At 55.9% G+C, this 17,822-nt stretch overlaps 2 protein-coding genes, 1 long non-coding RNA gene and 1 pseudogene across 3 annotated transcripts in view; 2 read left to right on the top strand and 2 right to left on the bottom strand.

Moving 5' to 3' along the window:
* LOC128943630 (zinc finger protein 850-like) overlaps positions 1 to 13,475 on the top strand; it is a 244,742-nt pseudogene extending 231,267 nt beyond the window's left edge.
* The window catches only part of LOC128943636 (zinc finger protein 271-like), a 592,338-nt gene that overhangs the window by 347,919 nt on the left and 226,597 nt on the right, over positions 1 to 17,822 (bottom strand). The gene's annotated exons all lie outside the window — the stretch shown is intronic.
* On the bottom strand, positions 375 to 4,817 carry LOC128943654 (zinc finger protein 397-like). Its single transcript, XM_054286540.1, has 2 exons — positions 4,664 to 4,817; positions 375 to 1,025 (listed from the first exon to the last, which is right to left on the bottom strand). The coding sequence occupies exons 1-2, from the start codon at positions 4,724 to 4,726 to the stop codon at positions 462 to 464; spliced, it is 627 nt and encodes a 208-aa protein (XP_054142515.1). The 5' UTR covers positions 4,727 to 4,817; the 3' UTR covers positions 375 to 461.
* Positions 11,221 to 12,364, top strand: LOC128943659 (uncharacterized). The gene is made up of 3 exons (XR_008483747.1): positions 11,221 to 11,540; positions 11,958 to 12,039; positions 12,226 to 12,364. It is a non-coding gene; the product is annotated as an uncharacterized LOC128943659 (long non-coding RNA).

The following is a 17,822-nucleotide window of genomic DNA, read 5'->3' on the forward strand; positions in this document are numbered from 1 at the left end:
CAGCTGCCCCGGAACCACAACCAGGGCCTCCCAGCACAGCTGGAGCCACTCAGCCTGGGGTGCCCAAAGCCCTGAGCAACCCCCAGATCCCTTCCAGGAACCCTCAAATCCCTTGGACCCAGCATCCCCCATATCTCCTGGAAGATCCCCCCATGTTCCCATCAATGTCTTAGTTCAATGTCTTTATTTTTTTACTCCAGTTTTGGGTGTTTTGAAGGGACAAAGAGAAATGAAAAGAAAACCCAGGCCATGGGGACCCAGGAGGATGTGGAGCCCGCAGGCAGGTGCCTTCCCAACACGGATCACTGGGCTCTGCCCACCGGGGGTCACTGGGGATCATCCAGCGTGGATCCTCCCATGAGGATGGAGGCTTGGAGCTGGAGCAGCACAGGAAGCTCTTCCCACACTCAGGGCACTCTCAGGGCTTCTCTTAGTGGTGGCTCTGTTTGTGTTGGGTCGAGCTACAGCTGTGCCTGAAGGTCTTCCCACACTCGGGACACTGGTGTGCTGTGCTTGAGGAGATCCAAACTGCTCCGAGCCTTTTTCCCACACTTGGAACACTCGTGGGGCTGTTCCCCAGTGTGGCCCTTCTGGTGGGAGGTCAGAGTGGATTGAACACTGAAGCTCTTCCCACATTCCAAGCACGTGTAGGGCCGTTCTGTGGTGTGCACCCGCTGGTGGTAGAGGTGAGAGCTGTGCCTGTACCTCTTGCCACATTCCCTACACTCCCAGTGCTGCTCCCCCGTGTGCACCTGAAGGTGGATGAGGAGACTGAAGCTCTGGGTGAAGCTCTTCCCACATTCCAAGCACTTGTGGGGCTTCTCCTCATCTTGAAGTTGCTCCCAGCTCTGAGCTCCGGCAGCCTCCCCAGCCTCAGGTGGGTCTTTCCTCCTCAGATCCCTGTGATCTGTGTCTGCAGCCTGTCCTTGTGCCCGATGTCCGGGGCTTTTCCTCCCCTTGGGTTCCTGTGCTGTGGAGCTGCTCAAAACAGCCTCTTCCACGAGGTTCTGCTGTGGGGATTTGTCCTCCCTGCTCTCCATCCTCAGCTCCTGGTCTGGGGGAGGAAGGACAAGGACAGGATGGGATTTGCCTCTGTGCCACAGGGAAGGGCAAGGAGATCCCCCCAGTGCGTCCCCAGCAGGACAGCTTTGGCAGCAGGGTTGTCCTGCAGCCGGGGGCCATGCTGGGCTGGGAGATGGAGCAGGAGAGAGGGGGAAAGGGGCACTGACTTCCTCCTCACCTGCATTAAGCTCCCGGGACATCTTCTTCTTCCTCCTCACGGCCTCCTCCTCCTCCTGCATCGGGCCAAGGTTTGGGAATGGCAAATCCTGGTTTGGGGGTGAAAACAAGGTGTGAGAGCTGGGGATTCCTCCTGCCCAAGCTCATCTCTAGAAGTCACAGGAGCAGGGATTGAGCTGGGAGAGGCCGGGATGGGCAGTGTGGGGCTCTCAGCTGCTCCCATCTGATGGGGGCAGGGGGAATCCAACGTGGGGAAAAGGAGAGGCAAACTGGGAAAATTGTGGGCTGCAAATCCACACTTGGGCTTGGTCGGGACCCTGGGTAGGAAATTCCATCCCTCTGGGCTGATGCCCGAAATATAAGCTGGAAATAAATCCCCACAGAGCGGTGTTTTTAGATGTCACGTGCTGTGGTATATTCATGCAGTAGGTGTTGCTCAGTGTCTCTGTGTCACTACAACATCATCACCTACCTGCAGGACTCATTTACATTGTATGAGCTCATGGGTATTATAGTTCTTCTGCAGTGCACTTGCATATTCTTAATCTGGGGTCTGTCAGGAGTCTGTGATTGTCCTGGTTTTGCAGGGAGGGCATTTTAGGAAAGGCTTCCAAGGCTTTCTTCACATATGAAGTTTTCAACTTGGTCTTTGGAGCATGTACAATTGTGGTGTTCCTTGGTGTGTCTGGTCCTAACCAGCCTAAATTGTTTGTTTTGTGGCTCATTGGCTTTGCACAATTTCTCGTTAGTACTATCCCTATCTATCTCTGAAGCTCTGCATCTGGTGAGTTTTTTTTCTTCTTTTTTTCTGTCTATTCAGCATTAAGCAACTAGTTAACCATATACAAGCCATTGCATTGTAGAACGTTATTTATATCAGGTAGTATAGGCACAAAAAAAGGATGATTCAGGTTATCTAGGTATATTTATATAGATATATAAAAAGTCATTATTTAGGTTCTATTGATATCAGGTTATATAGATCTATCAGGTTATACTGATATAACTCAAGCTATATCATCACTTTGTAACTTTGATCTAAGTTCTGTCGGCATCAGGGCCCTTCCCAAAGGCCTGGAGGTGTTGGAGCAGGGACTGCAGAGACGGGTGAGGGATCCCAGGAGTGAGATTTTGGGGATGGGATCCGTGGGGATGGGAATGTCCCGGGGCAGAGTCACACATGAGCCAGGTGTGCAGGGCAGGACCTTGCCCTGACCCCAAGCACTGTCCCAGCTGCAGGATCTGCTTCCCATCAGCCTCTTCCTCCTGCGGCCCCAGGCCCAGCTTGGTGCTGAACAAAGGGGCTGGGCCGGCGTCATCCCCTGGTGGGGGCTGTGCACTCCCTGTGCCCCCTCCCCAAATTCCCTCTGGGGGGAGCAGGAGCTGGGGCAGGAGCCCTGTGGGGAGGGACAAGGGGTTGACACCAGGATGGGAGGGTCACACACAGCCCAGGGGGATACCCCCTCACTCCCAGGGTGCCAGGAAGACAAACCCCTACATGGAGCCCCTGTCCCCCAGGAGCACCTTGTGGGCAGGGTCTGGTGGCAGCTCTGGGGGAGGTCTGGGGGGTCATGACTGCCTAAAACCCCCTCCCAGCCCGCTCAAACCACCCCACAGATCTCTGCTCACTCCGCAAACCATTCCATGCAACAGAAATGGCCTCAAGATCCATCAAAACTCTTTTCCACCCCTCCAAAGACCCACCCAAATTCTTTCTAAGCTGCACAGCTCTTCCAGAACTCCGAAAACTCCCCCACAGACCCCTCAAAAGCCCCCTACACCCTCCCACAACCAAAAATGCCCCTTAGAGCACACAAAACCCCCTTTCAGTCTTCTCAGCATTCCCTAATCCCCCTCCCATCTCCACATGGCACTGACCAGGAGAGGTTTGTGGACAGGAACATCCACAGCTGGGAGCAGCTCAGGCACTTCATCACCGTTTTAGGCACTTCCATCCCTTTGGGCTCTTGCCAGAGGCCTGCAGATGTTGGAGAGGGGACTGCAGGGAGGGATGAGGGATGCCAAGGGTGGGGTTTTGGGCACAGGAGGAGGGGCTGTGTGAGCCACTTGCTGGGGTGTCCATCTGGAGTCCCCCCTGGTGGTCCCAGGGCCCCAGGCTGCAGAGCTGTCACCACCTCCTACTTGGGGTGGTGGCTCTGGGGGGACCTCTGCTCCTTGGGGCTCTTCCTGCAGCCAGAGAACTTGGAGGGACCCTCCTCTGGCTGGATCCTCCAGGCGTTCCATGAGCTTTGCTCCATGAGCTCCTACTGGAAGTGACTGGGCTCTCCTGGGATCATACGGAGATCATACTGGGAGTGACTGGGAATGACTCCAAGCATGCTGGGGAACTGGGATATACTGGGAGTGTCTGTAACCCTATTGGGAGTGACAGAGACCACACTGGGAACAACAGGGACCATGCTGGGGACAACAGGGACCATGCTGGAGGCAACTGGGAGCAAGTGGGAGTGACTGGGTCTACACTGAGGGCAACTGGGCATGACTGGGACCCTGGTGGAAGAGACTGGGATCATACAGAGAGTGACTGGGACTATACTGGAGGCCACTGGTATCACACTGGGAGCAACAGGGAGCAATTGGAACCATGCTGAGGGCAACAGGGATCATACTGGGAGTGACTGGGCTCTGGGAAGCACAGGACGGTGAGGAGCAGGAGGACAACTCCCATCCCAGCCCCACAGATAACCCCTATTGCTGTGGATCCCCCCAGCCCCTGGCTCCCCAAGCTCAGCCCTGCTCTGACTGTTCTGGACTTGCAGCAGCTCTGGGTCAGTGGGGGATGTGCTGGGTGCACTCACCAGGCTGGCTCTGGGACTCCCAATATTCTGGTTCAAATCTGGCCCTGCTCAAAGGGGGTCCCAGCCAGTTGCATGCAAAGGTGGGTGAGGAGGCTGGAGCACTGCCTGAAGCTCTTCCCACATTCCAAGCACTTGTAGGGCTTCTCCCTGCCATGAAGGTGCTCAGGAACCACCAGCTCCAAGCTGCATCTGGATCTCCGGCTGCTTTCCCAGCACAGGGTGGGCCTTTCCTCCTCACGGCTTCCTGGGCTGGGTATGCAGCCCCTCTTCATGTGGGATCTCCGGGGCTTTTTGTCCCCATTGAATTCCTGCACTGTCAAGCCTCTCAGAACAGCCTCTTGCATGAGGTTCTGCTGTGGAGATTTGTCCTCCCTGGTCTCTGGCCTCAGCTCCTTTTATGGGGGAGGAAGGACAAGGAGAGAAAGGAACAAGAAAAAAGGAAGGAAGGAAGGAAGGAAGGAAGGAAGGAAGGAAGGAAGGAAGGAAGGAAGGAAGGAAGGAAGGAAGGAAGGAAGGAAGGAAGGAAGGAAGGAAGGAAGGAAGGAAGGAAGGATGGATGCTGGGCTGGGATATGGAGCAGGAGAGAGGGGGAAAGCAGCACTGACTTCTTCCTCACCTGCCTGGGGCTGCCAGGGCATCTTCATCTTCCTCATGGTCTCCTCCTCCATCTGGTCAAACTTTGGGAACTGAAATTCCTTTTATGGGGGAAAAACAAGGTGTGAGTGTGTTGCCTTGGGTGTTCCTCCTGCCCAATTCCATCTCCAGAAGTCACCAGGTGTCTGGTGTTCATAAAAACTTCCAGACCACCAAGGTTCAGCCACCCTCATAAAAACCCAAACCACCAGGATTCACCAAACAACCATTCACCCAGGAGTTCCCCCACTCTGGTCTCTCCACTTTGGGGTTCAGGGGTCCCTCCTGCCTGGCCTTCTGCAGCTCCAGTGTGTATTGGCATCTCCTCTCTCTGGGCTGCAGGGGCTCCTGGCAATCCCAGAGGTTCCCTTCCCTGGGCTCCCAGGTGGGTGTCAGAGGGGCTCCAGGGGTACCAGCTGTGCGGGGTCCCCGTTTCAGGGCCCCGGGGTACCCATGGGTCTCTCTTGTCCATGGTCCCAACATCTCCAGGCTGCAGAGGGTCCGGTCCCCCCTTATCCGGGCTCCACGTTCCAGGCTCCCGGGGTCCCCCTTATCGGGATGTCCGACCCCGCAGGCTGCAGAGGCTCCCCCAGCTCCGGTGCCGCCCTCTCCGCTCTCCAGCCCCGCCGGTGCCGGGCGATCCCCCCGTGGCTCGGGGCTGACAATGCAGCCCAACCACCCCCGCGGGAGGGTCCCACGCATCCCCCGGCCCAGCGCCGGGGCTCTGCCGGCACCAACACCGAGACCCCCCAAAATTCTGTCCCGGAGCCCCCCGAGCAGAGAGCTCTGCCCAGCGGCTCCCGGGGAAAGGCGGCGGTGCTCGGCAGCGGCCCCAGCCCGCCCAGCCTGCGGGAATTCCCTCATATCGGGACAGAACCCTGCCCCAAAGGAGGCACCTGGAACACCTGCCTGCGGCTCCTCCCTGCCCCCAAGATCCTGGGAGCTTCCCCGCTGCTGCAGGTGGGGATTTGGACCAGGGAGGCTCTGCGGGCCCCCCTGGGCTGTGCCCCCTCCCCGCCCGTGCCGGCCCCGGTGAATCGGTAAAACCAAAAATCGTGGGCAAAGACTCTCGAACTCGTCACCGTTAGAAAGTGGTGTGTTTATTACACCGGCGGGTGGCACAGGCAGGGTCGTCCCTGAAATGTGTGACTGCACCACACAAGGACTTTTGCCTTCTATTTATTTCCCAAAAACAATACATATGCATAACCCCAGCACCTCCCATGCCCGCTTTTGTGAAATACAAAGCTGTGTTTTATGTCAGGTACATACAGGCAACGTGTGTATTTGTGATTGTGATATCTGTGGAAACCGACCATGGGACACTTGTAAAGACGAATTCTAATAATAACTGAGAAAAGTAAAGCATGGAAGAAGGCCTTTGAACCTATCCTTTGTTCACAATTAACCTTTATAAGTCTTAAGTTGATTTAGGAGCATTTGAATTAAAGCTTTAAGGATGTTGCTTTTAGACAGGAACTTTCTGCTTGTAGCTAAGCCCGAAAGAGTTTTGCAATAATAACCTTTTGAAGTATAATTTTAGACTATTGCTTGTAGTAAGGATCTTTGAAACTATAGCTTTAGAATATATAAAAAGGAAACATGCTTATCTCACGCCTTAACAAAACAGTGAAAAGCAGCTTGAGAAAGGAAGATGAACATCAACTCAATGATTAATAGTTTTGACCAAGGGAAGCTGCACATCACTGTTATGAGATTTATAGTCCTTGCAATTAAAAGGTGGACCCACATCTGGAAACTGGAACCGCATCAGCTGGGATACTTCTTTCTTCTTTCAGAAGCCAGACCACCATCATGTCGGGATACTCCTTTCTGGGATACATCCTGAGAAAAACGAAATCACGATAGTGTATAGAATTGTGCCATAAAAATTGGAAATAGAAACTGCTGATGAGTAAAAAATTTGGAATAGAAACTGCTGAGAAAGCTTATGAGTACCTGTATAAATACCTGTAAGCCTCAAGTATCGGTGTGCAGTTGGAGGGAAAACTTCCCCCACTGTACCCAGCGCTGTATTGCTCATACTTTACCATATTAATTAATAAATTGATTGCTGCTTGAATACTGACCTAGTCAAGCTTCTCATTTATAACACTTTGTATAAAAATGAGATCATTAGTCCTTCATGAGTCCTTCATTCTTCTCTTGAATTGGGTTGGTGGTCCTGAATTGGGTCAGTGGTCCCGGGGAAGAAGACAGGAAGGTCTTGGTCAGGTCTCTGTGACCCTCTGGCACAATCCAAGGCCCCCTGCTTGCTGATGGATTGACACAAGAGTCCAGGTGCTGGGCATTGTTCTACTGGTTTCAATATGCTCCTATAATGGTTCACTTGCTCCACTTCCTTCAACAAATGAGCTCATAACAATTAGCTTTAGCTTAAGCATCTAATAATCATTAACCTATTGTTGGTTTATCTAACTTCATTATGAACTGGTTCTAACTCTCACCTAAAATCCTAAATTTTTAAATCATGACTCACGGGTGCTGATGTTTGGCCCGGGCTCTCTCGCTGCTCCCGGCTCCCGCAGGATCCCAGCGTGAGCGGGCCCCGAGCGCCCGGCGCCGCAGGGCCCCGAGCCCCTGCTCAGCCCAGGGTCAGTGTCCATGGCCAGCCCCTGCCATGGGCTCCGGCCACTGCCCGCCCGGCACCACCTGCATCTCCCAGGGCAGCTGGCTCCAGCCACCACTGGAGGTTCCGCAACGAGGCGGAACATTCAGCTCATGGAATCTTTGTTATCTGTGCTTACAAGTGCAAAACCAGCTGCTGCTGAGACAATGCTAGCTCTGAGTGAAGGCTTCCCACCTGTTAGAGATACATATTATAATAATGGCTTTTCGCAAATAAAAAATGGATTTTATATGTGTAATGTTAAACTAACTTTGTTATACGGTTTTTCTTTCTCTTGTTAATTAAGCTTAGACATAGAAGTGAAATAGCTCTGCTTATGTTAAAATGCCTGCTTGGATGGGATAACATCCAATGAACATAGGATGAGGACACCTGCTACAGGTATGTCAAATATCAGCACTCACTGTATGAAGACAGTGTGGACCAAGACCCAAAAACTGGAGGTGATAAAAAAGGACTAAATCCACAACCAAGGAATCTGCATATTCTGGCCAAGGTGCACCCGGCCAGAATACCCTTTGCTCTATGGTCCCTGTCTCCTATTGTCCTTTATTACACTTTTTAAATTTTCACAGGAGACTGAACTTGTTTTTCACACTACCCAAAATGCTGCATTCAGTTCTGACACACCATTAAGAAATCCCAGAGCAAACTGAAAGCTGACTACAGAATTTTGCAAAATCACATCCAAGAACATTTTGTCATAAAATCACAAATATTAACAGATACTGGGAAAGTCAACAACATTACAAAACAAGGTTCCAACACTGGGACTAGAAGAGTTCAGGCAATGCATTTGATTGGAATGAGCCCTCTCTTTCTGACATGTGAGCAATGCCATCGAATTTCCCAAACCAGGGAAATGGGGAGCCCTGGCAGCAGCAGCTTCACATACAGCAATGACACAGAACAGGGCAGGGCAAGAGGCTGGAAAAAGGATAACTTCTACTTGCAATTAAGAACTCTTGTTTCAAGTTCTACTAAAGACACTCTTAATATAGAGTCAAAAAGATTAAAAAATACTAGTAGTAACTGTAATATTAAGAGCAAAAGTAGCCAAAATAGGAATAATAAGAATGAATAATGGTAATAAAACCCGACCATACTTATACTAGGATTGCATGGCCAGGTTTTGGTAAGAGGTGGCCCTAGGAGCACCTTCTGTGAGAGGATGATGGAAGCAGCTGCTCCTCCATGTCCCACAAACGCAATTCCAGCCAGCTCCAGGACAGACCAGCCACTGGCCAAGGCTGGGCCTGTTAGAAATGGTGGTAACACCTTTGGGATAAGAGATGTACAAAAATCGGTTATCATGTAGTTGTAGCTGTGACCAGGGTGAGAACATGTGAGAGAGGAACAACTCTGCACACCCCAGGGCAGGGCAGGACAAGGGGCAGGAGCTGCTGCAGGGGCTGGAGCTGATTGCCCTGAGATTCCCTGGGGCAGCCCCTGGGGAGGCAGCTGAGCCCCTGCAGCCCATGGAGGGCACGGAGAGCAGAGATGCACCTGCAGCGCCTGGAGGAGCCCGTGCTCGAGCAGGGGGTGCCTGAGCAGGGGCTGGGACCCCATGAGAAACCTGTGCTGGAGCAGGGACCAGGCAGGGGCCTGCAAACCCATGGAGAGAGGAGCCCACGCTGGAGCAGGGTCTGTCCACGTGAGCCCATGGGAGAGTGAGGCACGCTGCAGCAGTTTGTGAAGAGCTGCTGTCCCTGAGATGAACTCACCTTGGAGAAGTTCATGGAGAAGTGTCTCCAGCAGGGACCCCATGGTGCAGCAGGGGAACGACTCCTCTCCTTGAGTAGCAGGAGAAATAACAGGAATGAACTGAGCAGAACCCCCATGCCTGTCTGTCTGCACCACTGGGGGAGGAGGCAGAGCTGGGAGGGAGGGAGGGAGGGAGGGATGGGCAGAAGGTGTTTTTAAAGCTTTATTTTACTTCTCACTATCCTGCTCTGATTGATAGTAATAAATTCAATTAATGTCTCTAATTTTGAACTGTTTTGCCCATGATGGCATTTGCTGAGTGATCTGTCCCAGTCCTTAACTCAACCCATGAAGACTTCATTCTATTTTCTCCTCGCCATCTCTGGAAGGGATTGAGAGCAGCTTTGGTGGGTGCCTGACATCCATCTCCGCTCCTTGTGATGTCACAGGCCCATGAGTGTCCCAAGTGTGGGAAGAGCTTCTGCCAGAGCTCAGCCTTGACCCAACACCAATGGAGGCACCACTAAGGGCAGCCCTGTGAGTGCCCTGAGTGCGGGAAGAGCTCCGTGCACTGCTCCAGCTCCATCCCCCATGGGACAGTCCACGCCGGATGATCCCCAGTGACCCGAGGTGGGCAGAGCCCCGGTGATCCTTGGTGCTGGTGATCCATGTTGGGAAGACACCTGCCTGGGGGGCTCCAATTCATCCTGGCTCCCGGCACCCTTGATTGTCTTTTAATTTCTCTTTGTCCTTTCAAAAAAACCAAAAACTGGGTAAAAATAAAGATGTTGAACTAAGGCAAGGATGGGGACATGGGGGAATCTTGCAGGGGATGTGGGGGATGCTGGATTAGAGGGAGCTGAGGTTTCCTGGGAGGGACTTGGGGGTTGCTCAGGCCTTTGGGCACCCCAGGCCGAGCAGTTCCAGCTGCACTGGGAGACCCCGGTGGAGGTTCTGGGGCAGCTGATCAAGGAGCCCCTGGCCCAGGACTGTCCCCATGTCCCCCCTCTCAGTTCCCAGTGTCCCCTGTGCAGGATCCCTCTCTCCCTCCCGTTCCCATGTCACCCTGCTCTGGGACACGTTGTGCTCCCATCCCAGCGTGAATCCCACTCCCGGTCTCAATTTCTGTTTCTGTCCCACATTCCCTGTCCTGTTCCTATTCCTGGTCCCAATGCTCCTCTGAGATTTCCATTCCTGTATTCCCTATCCTGTTCCCATATTCCCATTCCTGGTCCCATTCCAGGTCCCTCTCCCACATTCCTGGTCCTAGTCCTGGTCCCTGTCCCCATTCATGTCCTTGTCCCCAGTCCCGTATTTCCTGTCCCTGTATCCATGCCCGATCCCAGTATTGGTCCCAGTCCCGTACTCCCGGTCCCATTCCCGAGGGCCGCCTCTCCCATGGGGCCCTGAGGGCTGCACAGCTCGGGCCGGCTGTGCCACACGAACCGTTCAGCCCTGCTGCTGTCCTTGGCCAGCTGCAGAGAGCACAAGGCTTTGGGCATTTCTCAGAGGCCCCCGGCTGGCCGGAGCAGCCCCTCCTGCCAGCAGCCGCTGTGCCTGAGAGCCCTCCCTCACGCTGGGGCCATGCAGGGGCCATGGGCCTGGAGGAGGCTCCTGTTCTTGAGACAGGAGCGAGGCTGCAGCTCCCGCCTTTGGGCCCTGGGCCGCAGCAGCGCAGGGGAGGCCCAGCTGCAGAGCTCACAGCCCCTGCTGGCTTTCACTGGGATACTTTGGAGCACCAATCCCCAGCCCATATTCTCTCTGCGGTTGCTGTTTCCATGTTCCCCCTCCCGTTCCCATATTCCCATCCCAGGTCTCATTCACAGTCCCTGTCCCCATTCCCATCCCCATCCCCGGTCCCTGTCCCCATTCCCGCTCTCTATCTCCATTCCCTGTCCCCATCCCCGGTCCCTGTCCCCATTCTCATCCTCACTCCCCAGCCCCATTCCCGCTCCCTGTCCCCATTCCCGCTCTCCGTCCCCTCTCACCGCACGCCGCCGCCATCGCTCCGGCCCCCCCCCGGCCCTCACACAACCGAGCAAACCCCGCGCTGCTCCCGCCCACCAATCCCAGCTCGCGATCGCTCCCGTATTTCCATAACCACTCCCTGCGGTTTGGCCCCGCCCACCGCCGGCTGCAGCCTCCTCCAGGCGCTGTTTGTTCCCAGTTCCCTCCCAGTGCTCCCAGTAAGAGCGGCACTGGCAGGGAAAGCGCTCCCAGTTCCTTAACGCTGCTCTCAGGATCGCTCTCGGTGCTCCCAGGATCGCTCCCAGTGCCGCGCGGGACGGGCCCGCTGTGAAACCCGCCCAGGTCAGAGCGCGGCTGCTTTGGGGGGTCTGCATAGCCCGGGCCGGGCTGGGAGCGGAGGAGGAGTGGGAGGAAGAGGAGCGACAGAGGAGGAGGAGGAAGAGCAGCACCAACACCCCGCGGTTTCCCCGCTCAGCCCGCCGCTCTCCCGGATCCGCCAGCATCGCCCGCTCAGCCGGAACCCGCAGGTGAGCGGGCTGGGGGAGCTCGCCCCAAATCCATCGGAGGGGTCTCCGGGATGTTTTTTTTGCAAGGCAGGGAATGTTTGGCGGGACGCCAAAGCTCGGCCGGAAATGCCCCTGCAGGGATCTTGGGGGGGGTCCCACGTTGCGATCGCCCGGTACCGGCGGGCCCAGGGGCGATCTCGAGTTTGGGGACGCCCGGGAGAGCCGGGGGGGAACGCGGGAGCCCCGGAGCGGGGAGAGCGCAGAGGGGCGATCCCGGAGCCGGGGGACAAACCGGCTGCCTGGAGGGGTGCGGGAGGCTGGGGATGAGCGGGCTCCGGGCCCCCCTTGGCTGAAAGGGGCGCTGACTTCTCCAGCTGCACTTGGGCAGCGGGAACATCAAACCCAATTCAGTAAGCCTTGTTTTTCCCCCCAGACCAGGATTCGTTATTCCCAAACCTTGGCAGGATGAAAAAGGAGGAGGCCATGAGGAAGAGAAAGATGGCCCGGGAGCCCCAGGCAGGTGAGGAGGAAGTCAGTGCCCCTTTCCCCCTCTCTCCTGCTCCATCTCCCAGCCCAGCACGGCCCCCGGCTGCAGGACAACCCTGCTGCCACAGCTGTCCTGCTGGGGATGCGCTGGGGGGATCTCCTTGCCCTTCCCTGTGGCACAGAGGCAAATCCCATCCTCTCCTTGTCCTTCCTCCCCCAGACCAGGAGCTGAGGATGGAGAGCAGGGAGGACAAATCCCCACAGCAGAACCTCGTGGAAGAGGCTGTTTTGTGCAGCTCCACAGCGCAGGAACCCAATGGGGAAGAAAAGCCCCGGAGATCCCGCATGAGGAGGGGCTGCAAACGCAGATCACAGGTATCTGAGGAGGAAAGACCCACCCTGGGCCTGGGAGGCGACCGCAGCTCGGAGCTGGGGGTCCATGAGCAGGTTCAGGATGGGGAGAAGCCCCACAAGTGCTCGGAATGTGGGAAGAGCTTTAGTAAGAGATCCTCCCTGATCATCCACTGCAGAATCCACACTGGGGAACGGCCCTATGAGTGTGGGCAGTGTGGGAAGAGCTTCAAGAGGAACTCTGAACTGAGCAGACACCAGAGGATCCACACGGGAGAACGGCCCCATGAGTGTCCCCAGTGTGGGAAGAGCTTCTACAACCGTCCTGACCTGATCAAACACCAGAGGAGCCACACAGGGGAGAGGCCCTATACATGTGGGGTGTGTGGGAAGAGCTTCAGCCATAGCTCCGGCCTGATCATCCACATGGTAATCCACTCGGGGGAGAGGCCCTACGAGTGTGGGCAGTGTGGGAAGAGCTTCAGAAGGAGCTATGAACTGAGCAGACACCAGAGGAGAAACACAGGGGAACAGCCCTACAAGTGTCCCGAGTGTGGGAAGAGCTTCTGCAAGCGTCCTGACCTGATCAAACACCAGAGGAGCCACATGGGGGAAGGTCCCTACGAGTGTGATAAATGCAGGAAGATGTTTTACACCAAGTCCAATCTCATCAAGCACCAGCGCACTCACACAGAGGAGAGGCCCTTCCACTGCCCCGACTGCGGGAAGGGCTTCAGGTACAATTGCACCCTCATCATCCACCAGAGGAGCCACACTGGGGAGAGGCCATACAAGTGTGATAAATGCACGAAGAGGTTTCAGACCAGCTCCCATCTCCTGCTGCACCAGCGCATTCACACAGATGAGAGGCCCTTCCGATGCCCCGACTGTGGGAAGGGCTTCCAGCACAACTGCACCCTCGTCAAGCACCGGCGCATCCACACCGGGGAGAGGCCCTATGAGTGTTCTGAGTGTGGGAAGAGCTTCTCTCAGAGCGGTGACTTGGCCAGACACCAAAGGAGCCATCACTAAGGGCAGCCCCATGAGTGCCCCGAGGGCAGGAAGAGCTTCCTGCACTGCTCGAACACCATCCCCCACAGAGGGATCCACCCTGGCTGATCCCAAGTGACCCTCGCTGGGCAGAGCCCGGGCAATCCCTGGTGCCAGTGATCCATCTTGGTAATCACTGGTCTGTGGGCTTCACATCCTCCTGGCACCCCATGGCCTGGATTTTCCTTTCATTTCTCTTTGTCCCTTCAAAACACCCAAAACCGGGGTAAAAATAAAGACATTGAAATAAGCCATTGATGGGGACATGGGGGGATCTTACAGGGGATGGGGGCCATGCTGGGTTTGAGGGAGGTGAGGGTTCCTGGGAGGGATTTAGGGGTTGCTCAGGGCTTTGGGCAGAACAGGCCCAGTAGCTGCAGAAGTGCGGGGAGACCCTGGCGAAAGTTGTGGGGCAGCTGATCAAGGACCCCCTGCCCTGGAACTGTCTCCATGTCCCTCTGTCCTGGTTGCCAGTGTCCCCTGTCCAGGATCCCCCTCTCCCTGCTGTCACCCCCGTCTCACCCACCCATTCCCATGTCACCCTGGTAGCGTTCCGCTCCCATCCCAGCCTGAATCCCATTCCCAGTCACATTCCCTGTCCCATATTCCAAGTCTCTGTTCCCCTTCTCTTATTCACGGACCCGCTCCTGTTCCCATATTTCTATTTCAATATTCCCTGTCCCATATCCATATTCCAATTCTTGGTCCCTGTCGCCATTCTCTGTGCCATTCCAGTTCCGGGTGCCATTTCTGATCATGTCCCCATTCCCATTCCTCTTCCCGGTCCCCATTCCCGCTCCCTGTCCCCATTCCCGCTCCCTGTCCCCTCTCACCGCACGCCGCCGCCATCGCTCCAGCCCCTCCGGCCCTCACATAACCGAGTAAACCCCGCGCTGCTCCCACCCACCAATCCCAGTGTGCGACCGCTCTCCTCATAACCACGCCTTCTATGGTGGCCCCGCCGGCTGCAGCCGCCTCCGGGCGCTGTTTGCTCCCAGTTCCCTCCCAGTGCTCCCAGTAAGAGCGGGACTCGCAGGGAAAGCGCTCCCAGTTCCTTCCCGCGGCTTTTAGGATCTTTCCCAGTGCTCCCTGTTATGAACAAAATTCGGGTAATATTTTTTTTGTGAGAAAAAGTTACAAAAAGCAGCCAGATCACTGTAGCTGCTGAAGTTCTTCGTGTTTTGTTATTGTAATCACGAGTCGTTGTGGCTAATCGCTCCTTTTGTATCAGCAGAGCCTCGCCCGAGGCTAAGGTGTACTTTTCCCAGAAGGGTGGGAACCTTCCCGAACAGTAGAAGGGACCCGAGAAGGTGGGGGGGGTTATGCAAAGTGACTCCAAAACCACAATGCAGCATGGGTCCCCCGCTGTACGGAGAAACCCCAAAAACAACGAGCCACCTAAGAGTTGAGAGACTGGAGTGATGTCTGGACGTGAGGAGCCGAGTGCCGAGCCTGCAGAGACGCGGAACACCTTCGGACACTCTCGCCCTGACCATGGGAGAAGCCCTCGGAGATGAGGGCCTGTTGAGACAGCCGGCAAAAGTACCATCTGACGGGGATCAGCAGGCCGTAAAGGCTCCCACGAGGATCTGATCCCCAGCTCTGCCCCTTGTGGACAGAGCTGTGCATATCCTCCTCCTCTGAGTCCCCTTGGGAGAGATGACAGATGCTGCAGACCTGTCGAGCTGCCCAATCCTGAGCTGATCACTTTTAATAAAGGTATTAAAAAGGAGAAGAAGTCTCCTACCCCTGTTTATTTCACTCCCAGTTTCACTCCCCAGTTTCACTGTTCTGCTGTTTCGGAACCCGCCCAGGGCAGAGCGTGGCTGCTTTTGGGTGTCAGCATTGCCCGGGCCGGGCTAGGAGTGAAAGAAAAGCGGGAGGAAGACGAGGAACAGACGAGGAGTAAGAGGAGGAGCGGAAGGAAGAGGAGCGGCAGAACCACGTTGGTTTCCCCGCCGCCTTCCCCCGCTGCTCAGGCCGAAGCTCCCCCGGTTCCTGCTGCATCGCCCCCTCCAAGAGCCGCAGGGGAGCGGGATGGGGGAGCTCGCACCAGATCCATCGTGGGGGGGTCTCCGGGGGGGGGGGTGGTTCGTGGGGCAGGGGATGTTTGACTCTTGCAGGACCTCAAACCCGAACTGTGAATTTCCCGTGGAGGGAACAGCCTCACGTTCGCCTGGTACCGGTGGGCACAGGGGCGATCTCGGACTGGGAGATGCCCGGGAGAGCCGGGGGGAGCTCGGGAGCCCCGGAGAGGGGAGAGCGCAGAGGGGCGATCCCGGAGCCGGGGGACAAACCGGCTGCCTGGAGGGGTGCGGGAGGCTGGGGATGAGCGGACTCCAGGCCCCCCAAGGCTGAAAGGGGCGCTGACTTCTCCAGCTGCTCTTGGGCAGCGGGAACATCAAATCCAATGCGTTCAGCCCTTGTTTTCCCCCAAACCAGGATTCCCCATTCCCAAACCTTGGCCTGATGCAGGAGGAGGAGGAGGCTGTGAGGAAGATGGCCCGGGAGCCCCAGGCAGGTGAGGAGGAAGTCAGTGCCCCTTTCCCCCTCTCTCCTGCTCCATCTCCCAGCCCAGCACGGCCCCCGGCTGCAGGACAACCCTGCTGCCAAAGCTGTCCTGCTGGGGACACACTGGGAGGATCTCCTTGTCCTTCCCTGTGGCACGGAGGCAAATCCCATCCTCTCCTTGTCCTTCCTTCCCCAGACAAGGAGCTGAGGCCAGAGACCAGGGAGGTCAAATCCCCACAGCAGAACCTTGTGGAAGTTGTTTTGTGCAGCTCCACAGCACATGCATCAAAAGGGAAAGAAAAGCCCCATAGATCTCTCACGAGGAGAGTCTGCAAACGCAGATCACACGGATCTGAGGAGGAAAGACCCACCCTGGGCCAGGGAGGGAGCTGGAGCTCTGAGGTGGGGGTCCATGAGCAGCTCCAGGTTGGGGAGAAGTCTCACAAGTGCTCAGAATGTGGGAAAAGCTTCTCCCTGAGATCCTCCCTGATCCGCCACATGAGAATCCACACAGAGTCCCTACAAGTGTGATAAATGCAGGAAGAGGTTTCAGATGAGTTCCTGTCTCGTCAGGCATCGGTGGAGTCACAAAGGTGAGAGACCCTTCTGCTGCCCCCATTGTGCAAAGGGCTTCAGGAACAACTCCGGCCTCATCACTGCCTGCGCATCCACAGCAGGGAGAGGCCCTACGAGTGTCCTGAGTGTGGAAAGAGCTTCACCCAGAACTCCACCCTGACTGCCCACCTGAGGACCCACACGAGGGAACGGTCCTACGAGTGTGCAGAGTGTGGGAAGAGCTTCAGGACGAGCTCTGAACTGACCATCCACCAGAGAAACCACACTGGGGAACGGCCTTTTGAGTGTGGGGAATGTGGGAACAGCTACCAGAGGAGGTGCCACCGGGCCCGCCACATGGAAGTCCACACAGGGCTGGAACAGCCCTACAAATGTGGGCGGTGTGGGAAGAGCTTCATGTCAAAGTCCCACCTGATTGACCACCAGAGGATCCACACTGGGGAGAGGCCCTATGAGTGTGATAAATGCATGAAGAGGTTTCAGACCAGCTCCTTTCTCCTCCTGCACCAGCAGCTTCACACAGATGAGAGGCCCTTCCGCTGCCCTGACTGCAGGAAGGGCTTCAAGCAGAACGCTGCTCTCATCAGCAACTGGTGCATCCACACCGGGGAGAGGCCCTACGAGTGTTCTGAGTGTGGGAAGAGCTTGTGTCAGAGCTCTGTCTTGAGCAGGCACCAACAGAGCCTGCACTAAGGGCAGCCCTGCGAGTACCCCAAGTGCAGGAAGAGCTTTGTTCCTGTGACACCCTTTGTCCTCTGATTTTGGGTCCTTTCTCCCCACTTTGGACGTTTCCCCCTGTTTTGGATCCTTTCCCCGTCTTTTGCGTCTTTTCTCTCTATTTTGTGTCTTTTCCTCCCTATTTTGGATCCTTTCTCTGTCATTTGGGTCCTCCCCCCATTTTGGGTCACTCTTCCCCTATTTGGGGTCCTTTTCCCCCTTTTTGGCTCCTTTCCCTCATTTCCATCCTTCCCCCCCCCCCAGTTTTGAACCTCCTCCCTTTTGACTTGGTGAAGTTTTGGGTGCATCCCACCCTCCAACCCTCTCCATACCCCTAAACCCCCTTCACCCCCACCCCCGTCCACCCAGGCATGTCCCCAGCTGTGTTCCTAACTGTCCCCCCATGCCACATGGACTCAGTGCTCGCTATCCTGGATGCCCTTGAGTCCCCAGCCCAGGACTGTGGATCTCCTTTTCCAGGAGTTCCAGAGCTGGCCTGGCTTCCAGGGCACACCAGTGGCACTGGGGCTCAGAGTGGGTGGCCTGGTGGGGTTGCTGGGACGGGGTTTGGGGTCATCTTGGCACTGACCGAGGGTCTTGTGCACTCTGCAG

Source organism: Melozone crissalis, unplaced genomic scaffold (genome assembly GCF_028551555.1).
Source record: "Melozone crissalis strain CALT ecotype California unplaced genomic scaffold, PUWL_Pcris_2 ptg000052l_1, whole genome shotgun sequence".
Taxonomy (NCBI): domain Eukaryota; kingdom Metazoa; phylum Chordata; class Aves; order Passeriformes; family Passerellidae; genus Melozone; species Melozone crissalis.

Excerpts from the sequence above, each read along its gene's own strand:
- LOC128943654 (XM_054286540.1), bottom strand. The coding sequence starts at position 4,726 with ATGGAGGAGGAGACCATGAGGAAGATGAAGATGCCCTGGCAGCCCCAG. Across the intron at positions 1,026-4,663 it reads CCCAGGCAGGTGAGGAAGAA|GACAAATCCCCACAGCAGAA; the intron begins GTCAGTGCTGCT and ends GAGAGCAGGGAG.